This window comes from Poecilia reticulata, linkage group LG17 (genome assembly GCF_000633615.1).
Source record: "Poecilia reticulata strain Guanapo linkage group LG17, Guppy_female_1.0+MT, whole genome shotgun sequence".
NCBI lineage: Eukaryota > Metazoa > Chordata > Actinopteri > Cyprinodontiformes > Poeciliidae > Poecilia > Poecilia reticulata.
In genome coordinates, this window is record NC_024347.1 from 25,177,908 (window position 1) to 25,188,325 (window position 10,418).

General features: G+C 38.0%; 1 protein-coding gene across 1 annotated transcript; it reads left to right on the top strand.

Moving 5' to 3' along the window:
- Nucleotides 1-2,464: 2,464 nt before the first annotated feature.
- clul1 (clusterin-like 1 (retinal)) lies at nucleotides 2,465-9,130 on the top strand. Its single transcript, XM_008434484.1, has 9 exons — nucleotides 2,465-2,579; nucleotides 4,624-4,761; nucleotides 4,940-5,088; nucleotides 5,200-5,370; nucleotides 6,151-6,589; nucleotides 6,677-6,799; nucleotides 6,876-7,090; nucleotides 8,219-8,397; nucleotides 8,517-9,130. The coding sequence occupies exons 2-9, from the start codon at nucleotides 4,659-4,661 to the stop codon at nucleotides 8,530-8,532; spliced, it is 1,395 nt and encodes a 464-aa protein (XP_008432706.1). The 5' UTR covers nucleotides 2,465-2,579; nucleotides 4,624-4,658; the 3' UTR covers nucleotides 8,533-9,130.
- Nucleotides 9,131-10,418: the final 1,288 nt, after the last annotated feature.

Below are 10,418 nucleotides of genomic sequence, written 5' to 3' on the forward strand. Positions count from 1 at the left end.
TGAGAGGAAGTGCTGCACGCGCTGCTCGGAGAAACCACGAGCTCCTCACATCTGTGCGCACCGTCTGCGCACAGCTGCTTTCTCTGCGTGCGCTGCTTTGTGATTTTACCATCGAGAATAATTATATCTAATGRTGACAAACAAATTCTGTTTTACAAAGTTTGAACTTGTATCACATCGAGGTTTGGATAAGGTAGAAAATAAAAAAAAGGTGTGAAATGAATCTAACAATTTCCTTAAAAATGCAGCACTTATAAMATATTTTTAAAAGCACAGCCTTGCTACGCTTCGAAATTTGAATTAAAAATCAGTATTCTCCAATTCTTATTTTGACTTTACTTTGACTTTTCTAAGATGGATAGAGTCCACCTGCACAATGAAATCTTAGTGTTCYGTTTTGGCCACTTGGGGGCAGTAAAGGGGATGATGTAACCGTGATGTTTGCCAACTATTTTCACACGCAGCAGACTTMTTTTGGCTTGTTGTTAAGTTTGGTCATGAACTCAGAGGGAAATTAAATAAGGGACCAAACATGAAAAGGGTTCAGTCATAGAACTGAAATGTCCTTTCTTGTGGCTCAGTGGTGAATTCGTGCATAAACRACAGGGCCCAGGTTTGAAAATGTCGTAGAAAATCTTGATTGTATTGTTCAAGATAAAATGATTATATGATATAAATCTATGGGTAAATTTTGAAAGCTTGTTTAAAGTGATTACTTGGAATTACTAAGTTAATCATGTTTTGTAGTTTGAGYAACTGCATTGATTATGTGGATTGTTTAAACCTTATTCCAGGATTGATTTCTTCTCAGGTAGTTCACTGAAATAGACAAATAAGTTTTGAATAAAACAGAATAACTTTAAAGTAAAAAAAAAAACAAAAGCTAAAAAGCATAACACATTCATTTCCATATGAAGTCAAAAAAGTTGCAATATGACCTCATTTTAAGCAAAAACACATTTCTCATCTCAGTACTTTGAATGTGATCACATGAAGCTCCAAGGGATGCTGTGTCCTGTCGAACKGAGGTTTTCTGTTGGCTGAGCGACACTTAACGTTTCTCAGTTGTACATTGTGAAGCTGTTTATGTCCTTCATCTGTTTGCCTTCCATAAACTAAAACATACCAATGTGATCATGTTCAACAATTTAGTGCCTAAAACTCTTGATTTGCATTGGAGTTCAGCTGCTGTRATTAATTRCTTGCCTGCAGTGTTTTACCACTTGGAACTTGTTTTACTATAAAGTCTTTTCTGTGGTCTACGTGGACCAGGGGATAATATCTGGTAAAATATTCTTCCTATGGTGTTATATGAACCAGGTGCTGAAAGTCCCAGCAAGGGCTAAAGTTCTGTCTGCTTCTGATTATGATCCTTTAAGGACTCAATTTTCTGGGTCACAGATTCTGCAGAGCACAATTTTTTGGGGGAGGAGGAGGAGGAATAGTTGCAGAGAAAAACCTAAGAACAATGTCCTGTGTCACACATTGGATTCAAATCTAATGAGGAGATACAAAGGAATCATTTACAGCYAAAGAGATTCTTGGTAGTTTTGGTTCGTGTCAATGCAAAGAGGTTTAGGCTTACAAAATCAGTCACACCCATTAACTTTTTATGCTATTGTCATATGACAACCACAACTTATATTGTGTGTTACTGGGATTCTATGTGATATCTTAACACGYATTAGACTCTAAACTTTCAGGAAATGAMAAGTTGCTTTCGGTTATTTTTTTTTGTTATCACAATGAAAAATCTGAAAARTATGGTGGGATATGTCTCTATCAGCTTTAAACAACTGGAGATGGAGATTTMTTCTTCTTCATCATTCTGCTTTACAAAACAGTTCAGACTCAGTCAGACTTGATGACCATCTGTGAACATCCATTTTCAAGACTTGCCACAGATATTCAATTAGATTAAAGGTCTTCTGGGCTTTGATCAGGATGTTTGTCAGTCCAAAGCATTTCCACGAAAGTCTGGCTGTATGTTTTGGGTTGTTGTCCTCATATCCTTGCAGTGAAAATCAGTCGGGATCTTAAATCAAAATCATCTTGTTGATCTAATTTCTTCCTCATTTAGAAATGTTTCCTTTACCCAAACAAATTAATCATCAAACACCACAATAACTAAAACAATAGAGACGAGCTCACTGTGATGAAACAGCTTCTGAATGCGTTTGTATTGTCAGGACCAAGACCTCGACGATTCCCACTGACAGATGATTTAAGAGCCGATGCCAGAGAAGCGCTGCACATGTTTAGCAATCAACCATCTTTTATTATTTTTTGGTAACTAAAACTATTTCCAGCCACTAGATGCTCATTGCAAATGACCAGAAAACTAATTAGTTTTGTGAGCAACAAGCAGCTCCTTTGATATGACCACTTACGCAAACCCTTCCTCTGAGCATGCCCAGCGGTGGGGATTAACGGGCATCAACCTCAAGCAAAGACGGTAAGAGGATAAAGTTCACGTAGGACGAGCACAAATAGACCTGAGCAGGTCAAGATAACACAAACACTTCTGTTCGCACAAAATACTTTGTATTTGAAGGAGAAAGAGCTTCAGTCGTCTGCTGGTGAGTCGTTTTGGTTCTGATGGACCAATCTTTTTTAGTCCAAATCTTTCAGTCTGATGTAAATTTTACTTGTACTTCCTATTCCCTCAGTGAGATTTCAGTACATCCGAACTAATTTGAAAGAATTAGTTCATTTACCTTCTCCTTTACAGTGAAATATCTTCCTTACCTCTAAGATTTTTAGGCGTATTTTTTTGTCATTTGAAAATGTTAAAATATTTGGCTCCATCTTTAAATGTTATGMTTTAGCCATCTTTTCACAATACTTTATGAAGTTTATAAATAAAGGTTAAATTTGATGGGAGCAGGATTTAAACAAGCAGCTTTTATAACCRGTTTAAACCCTGGCCTCAAATGGGTACATCTCCATTTCWAGTAAATCCTCATTGGTTGCCATATTGTGTAACTCCAAATTATAACTGGGGACAAAGCAAAGCAGACATGGGAGTTCAGCTGCTGTATCAAAATTAGCAAGARGACAATTCAAAATTTGCTTAGATATTAAATTTTTCTGCTTRTTTTCTGTATATTTTCGTGACTTGCTGGAGCTCRGTCTCCTGGAACAGCAGACCGTCGCTGACGTAAACACCGTTTTCCTGCTGAGATGAACCCAACAATGTAATTTATTCAGGGCTCACACACTTCKSTTGGCCTCTCTGYGGTATGGCTTAGACTAAAAACTACAGTCAGATGTGAAAGACAAAAGAAGAAATATGGTTATAGAACAAATGAAATGCAGTGAAAAACAGACTTTCAGTTTGTTTAAAGTGCTACAAATAGCAACAACATGTAAYCTTTTAAATCTTTCAAACATATAACTTATAACTGGGACTTTAATATACAAATGTAAGAAAGTCTGGGTATTTTTCTTTCTTGCCATCAGAAGTATTAATTTATTACCAATAAATTACTTAATATTTTTGTTCTTGAAAACTATAAACAGGACTAAGAAAAGAATTTCCAAGTAACTATACTTTGTGAACAAATGTGTAGCACCACCTAGTGGTGGATTTGATAAGTGTCTCTGCCGTTAAATCACAGTCAAGTTAAAACCCTATTACCTCGATCACATTTAAAACAAGTGGCAAAAGTGTTAACACCTCTAGATTTTTTTCTCTCCACATTTTGTAATGCTAAAACCACAAAGACCAGTCCAGGACGTCCCCCATCTCTCACCCAATGACTGCTGGAGATGGGCACCAACCTGCAACCCTGCAGTTTAAACAATGGATAGATAACCATAAAGTTCACTGTATGYTATTAGGATTTTAGGTGACMCTAATTAATGGATATTTGTAAACTAAAAGGGGGACATATATTTTAACAAACAACCTGCATTTCTATTCAACCTTTATGAGTCAATTCTTCTTAAAGAGCATATTTTACTCAAGTTGCAGATGAAAGTATTTTATCTCTAAGTTTGCATGTGTTTTTTCCTCTTTCTTGTTGCAAAAGATGGAGAACATCTGTGATTATCAGTTTTCAAGTCTCGGGACATACTGTATACTCAATTGGATTTTGTCTGGAATTTTACTCAACCAGTCTAACACATAAACATGTTTTCATCTAAGCCATTCTTTATAAAATGTAATACTCTGTGTAATTAGTGTTGGTGCCCTGCTGGAGGGTCAACCTCCACCTGACTCGACTCCTTAGCAGCATCGAAAAAATTTTTTCCTCCAGGATTGCCCTGGATTTAACTCCATCTAATGTTGTTTTATTACCCAACACTTATTTAAACTTCTCCAGAACATTTTTTCCTGACTTGTCTGCTCATTGTTCTTAATAATGCGTCGTGTAATGTTTTCTAACAAACCTTTTAGACCTTTGCAAAACAGCCGGATTCATACTGAGATTAAATAAGTGGATTCCATTTACTCATAAAGGTGGCATCGCACATCAGTTAGTTGCAGTGTRTTTTATTAATGGGTGTCATAGTAGAGGAGTATTTCCTGGTTTGTATTTGTAAAAAAAAAAAACAATCTGACATGCAAAGTTGTTTTACAAAACAAATGAATAAAAAAACGTATTTTTTCTGTTTCAGACTGATCTGAATCACATCACAAATCGCCACTAAGAATGAAGTTCCTCCTCAGTTTGACTGCTCTCGTCGCTGCATCATGCRTCCTTAGTTTTGCCGATGCTGACCAAATTGATGTCTTCTCAGAGGACATCTTAAAACGTAAGTTGGCAAGTCAGAATCTTTTCCTATTCCCSTTTCCATCCAGACAAAGAAAGACTTAATACGTTCCAAATATTCCTTCAAAATCGGTTCACATGTTTCCAATTGTTGCAAGTATGAGAAAAGGACATTTTGCAACGTGTTCATTTTATTTATTTATTTATTTATTTTGTCTCAGAGCTGTCAGAGGATGGCGAGAAGCTTGTGAATGAGGAGATGAAGAGAGCGCTGTACGGCGTGAAGCAGATGAGGGAGGTGATGTGGAGGAATGAGCAGAAGCATGAGCACCTCATGAACTCTCTGAAGCACAGCGGCGACAAGAAGAAGGCGAGAGAACTTGCCTGACATAAACCGGGAAAAAAAAAARAAGAAAAAAAAAAAGATTCAAACACGGAAAAAAAAATAAAAAATGTTACAAGCTCTCACTTCTCCCACCAGGGGGCAGCCCAGCTAGCAAAGGATGTGAGTGAGAAGCTGGAGGAGGCAGAGGAGCAGTGCAAAGACTCCCTGCAGTCAGAGTGGGAGGAATGCAGACCCTGTCTGGAGGACGCATGTAAAACCTTCTACACCTCCACATGCCGCAGGGGCTTTTCTTCTTTCCGCAGTAAGGTATGAAAACCTTCTTCTTACAATGTGAAAAAAAAGAAGAATCAAAAAGAAGTTGGGTTGAGACCTTCTAGATTTGGCACAAAGGTGAACAGCTAGTAATCGCTTACTTAAAAACCCTGCAGCATGACAATACAAGCTCTTTTATAATCATAAGTTTCCATTTATGACTAGCCCTCCTGCCGAGCAAAATCGGAGAACTTAGTTTACCTCATAAGTTGTTTTCTTTGTTCTATAAAGGCCTGAAAGGTGCAACTACAGTGTCCTACAGTGAAGAAATAATATATACAAGCTAATCTTCCTTATGTTGAATCCAATTCATAAACAGATCATAAAACAATGCGACAGTGGAGACAGACAACCAATAATTTCATCATTTACCCCACAGACGACATGAGACATTAAACAACCACAAAACACAGTTTCAATGAATTCAGATTTTAACTGAAATTCTGTCTTTTTATGTAGCCACATTGCAACCACAAGCTTCAATGCATCTTACGATTTTTATTACATGATATATAAAATTTTGTAAACAAAGAGGCCTTGGATGCTAATACAATGCTCTCTTTGCCTGGTGTCTATGTTTAGGTGGACGATTATTTCATGTTGGGTTAGCAGCGTGCCATAATTTTTTTTTTACCACTTTCAGATAACTGCCTTCTTTCCCAGTAGATAATCTCTCCATAACCCCTGGCAATCATCTCACCGCCCCCAAGCCTAAAGCTACAAGGGAGGAAAGCAGTCAAATACTCCAACCGTCATAACGTTCATGTGTTGCAGGTGGAAACCTTTTTCCAAAGAGTCTCCAGACGCTTTGGTCCAAGAGAGCGCCCTCTGGAGGCAGGAGACATCTTGGTGAACCAAAGTGCTGACGAATCGGAACCAGATGTAGCTCAGATTGAGAATTCTTTCAAGCGAGTGATGAGCAAGGTGGGGACCCTGGTGAACTGCAGCATCGCCTTGGTCTCCAGGATRAGCAGCAGGCTTGACGGAGTCCTTCAGAAGGCTTTCCTGAACACCACCAATGAACTGTCAGAGGAAAACGCTCCCGATCCATACTACCCTGGGCGCGACTCCGGCTTCCTGCAGGGCGTTGGGCTGGAGGAGGTGCTGGAGTCGTTCTTTGACTTCGGAAAGAGCGTGGTGGAGGAGTTTGGAGCTGTGGTTACCCAGGTGTTTGATGATATCCATCAGACTGTGGGGGAGGAGACTAAGAGAGGTAACTCAGGTCTTTTCACGCTGCCAGTGGCATTGGACCAGAGTTGTGTGGATGTAATTATMTACAYGTTTTTCKCTTTTTTTCCAGAGATAAAAAGCTTCCCTCGCTTCCTGCAGAACAGRAAGCTGTGCAAAGACCTCCGCAGGCAAACATCAGAGTGCTGGCAGCTTCAGAACAAATGTGAGGCCTGCCARGGAGCTCTGCTCACAGGTGAATCGCCTCTTCACTCAAAATGTTTTATTTTTGTCCTTTACACACCACAGCTYAGGCTYTCTTTTCACCACAGAGTGCCCCAGTGTTCGGGAACTGCATGTGGAGCTGGATGAAATCTCCCAGCTGCTGGATGTCTCCAAACAGCAATACGATGAGATCTTGTCCATTGTCCAGCATCACACCGATGAGACGGTCAAGTGGCTGACCAACATGGCGGCCGAGTTCAGCTGGGTGGCTCAGGCTGTGAGCAACAGCAGCACTCCTCAAAATGTTTTCCGCATCACAATGGTGAGTAGGYAGGGTTGACAGAAGCACGCAAACAGATCAGAGGRGGCAAAGGTATAATTGAATAAGCTGTGAACATGTACTGAATCAAGTTTTCTGCACATGAGTCTCCATATTTCATAAGTGAATTTATTTCAGCAATTCAATTTAACAGGTAAAAATCTGAAAACCATAGGGAAGACAAAACAATCACAGACATCAKCCGGAAGCTCATTGGAAAAGAAGTTAGCTGCTCCCAGAGTGCTGCATTCAAACATGACAAAACGTTTAGTGGAAGAAGAACCTGTGGTGGACAAAGGTGCACGCATATCAGGAATAACAGACAYGCTAACTCTTTAACAACTCCTACAAATTTATACCCTGCATTCTTTGAAGCTTTGRTTGTACCCTAAGCAATTTTAATATGTGCTGCTGAATTCATTAGATGTTTTCTACAAAGTTGTAAGAGTCATTGTATCTAAATCATTTGCTACAACTGCTGCATTTCCAGTGGCATTCCACAAGAAGCATCTCACTTGAGTTAAGAAAAAAGGAGTGCAGAATCCAAGCTGCTCTATGCTCAGTGTCCACACTTTAGGGCAGCAAGTCATCAGCTGGTGTTGGTTCACTATGYTGCAACACGTCCAAAGAAAGTGCAACCATCAATCAGGGAATCKTACATTTTATGCCGTYTCCCACAGAGAATCTATGAAGTCTTGTAAAAAGGGAAATTGAACATCAGAGCCAACAACGCAGAGCAGCAAAAGTTTTCTCAACATCTCAGCAGACCCACAATCCGACCGTCTCCCTGCTGTAGTAACATGTGCAAAAGTTAAAGTGTAAATCAAYATCTCCTTTCAGATCCTCTGTTCTCATTAGTCTTATGTAATATTTAAATTCTCCGAGATGAATATTATTTTCAKTAGCTATTAACCTTAATCATCAGCATTTAACAGAATGCTGATGATTAAGGCATTGCGGGATGATTCGGCTTCATAGAGCTGAAATCACAGGCTGAGGATTACCAGCTTCATCAGAATGCGTTTCTGTTCCGAATTTATTACAGAAACATTTTTATTGATATCCTAAATTAAAAAAGGGGATGCATCTGTGTGTGCAAGAGAAAATGCAATTACCTTTTCTTTTCTCTAGGTGGCACCAGAGAGCCATGAAGAGCAGAACATGTCTGCCACTGAGACTAAGGTGGAAGTAAACGTCCTGAACTCTCCCCCACTCACACTCAACATCCCCGGGGAGCTGGAGCTGCACGATCCAGCTTTCATCCAGTACGTGGCCCAGGAGGCTCTGGACAAGTACAAGGAGATGGTCARGTGAGTCTCGCTTAACGGCTSAGATTTAGCAATGTGGTCCACTTCTTTGACACAATATAAACCATAAACTCTTGACATTAGAGCTCTGTTGCTTACAGTACGTTTTGTTTCCCCAACAGGATTGAAGATGCGTAACACTGCTCCGTCTTCTTTATTTTCAGCACTTTATAGCAGTAAACATCTTCGTGTTGATATCCGAAGACACTACAGCTGTAGACAATATTTATCCGACTCCTTMAAGTTTTCTTCTTGTYAAATAGCCGTAACTTGATCAAATATATTCTATTCACTGACCAAGTGAAATGAGACACTTTCTGATTTTTTTAGTGGATGTTAAACACATGAAAGCTACATGTAACATTTAGTTTATCATTTTATTTTTATTCTGTACAAAATCATTAGTTAACATTCTCATAACTTTCATCATGTGTACCCACACTAGATCAGGTCTCATTCTTAAGGGACAATCTCTTACATGAATGATGCACAGAMAGAAAAAAGAAAAAAAAAATTCACATCTTCAATATTGTCTAATTTCTCATACTTTCAAGGATTCTGTACCTGTGAGAACTTAAACATATTTTGACATTTTTATTATTTATTAAAGAACTAAGCCATGGCTCAGCCATAGTCTCCGTTATGTGCTTGTGTTATCTGAGTTTTATTAGATTAGGTTATGAGTGTGAAAGTGGAGGTAAATGTCACATACTCAAGTACAGAACCCCGTCACATATGTGTAAAAAAAAAAAGTTCAAACTAAGTTCATCTTTTACTTGGGARTACCACATTTTCAGTTCAACAGTTGAATTTGAAGATTTCCATTTTTTCACCTCCGTTCCCATCCTCCTCGCTGTGTGGGAGTGGAATGATAAACCTGCATCAGTTTYGGTTATTTTAAACTTTGCTTTGACTGTAGACGTTGCTAAGAGTATACATGTGACTTACTGTAACCAATTTGTGCCTTAATCAACTGGCATGTTCAGTTAATTAAACTCTCTTCCCATTTTGAAGAGAGTTTATTAATAATGTAAAGTCATATGCCGCAAAAAACCAAACAGGAATTTATGAGATGAAGCCAAAACATTCAACATTTTGATCAATTTAAAAAGTATTTCTTTTGTGACTTTTAAAATTAAATACATTTGTTAGGTATATTTAGGGGAGCCACAAAATGTAAATTCCTGAATCCGCCCCACGTAGGATGTCATAAATTGCCAATTAAAAATTCAACAGCAACTAGAAATATATATTAAATAAGACAAATAAGAGCTAAACTTATTTGAAAGGCCTTTTTTACACATTTACCAAAAGTCTTCCCTGTATGTTGCTAATTAATTAGCTTCCTGAAATTGATATTTAACTGTGAGCAACTCAAAGTCAAAAAAGAAAAAATAAGTTTATTAGTGGAGTTGTCCATCCAACAAGMAAATTTGACAAATTAAATCAGATCATTTTTCCCTAATTGCACAGTTTAAAGTTCATTCATAGAAATTGTTCTTTTTAAAAAAGATAATTAGAAAAAAAAAATCTATGTAAATTATCAAAATGTTGTTTTAGGATTCCCCAAATTAATGACAAAAAAAAGGCAAAAAAGGAAAAACTGAGTTTTCAATTCAAGTTAAAAATCATATAAAACCGATCTCTTATCCTGAATCTGATCACACCTGCTAAAAATATGTTTTTAATATAAACTGTACATCAGCTTTGATCTCTCGGTACATTCTTCCATCCATTCAGCAGACCTTTTTATTTAATTAGCCACATGCTTTACACTCATCACATACTCAAGTTAACCAGTTATTGGTCGCTTAGAAAGACGTCCTTAATCCACTTACGGATTCAAACCAAACGATAGTTCATATAAAAGGTCTGGATTCAGATTGAAAAAATCTGACTTAACAATAAAAAGAGGGAATTTTTAAGAAGGTGGGAGAAAAACCATCATTGAAAAAGTTTATAGAGAAAAAAAAAAAAAAAAAACGTCCATCTGTCTGTCTGTATCACAGTGTTGTGGCCAGCTC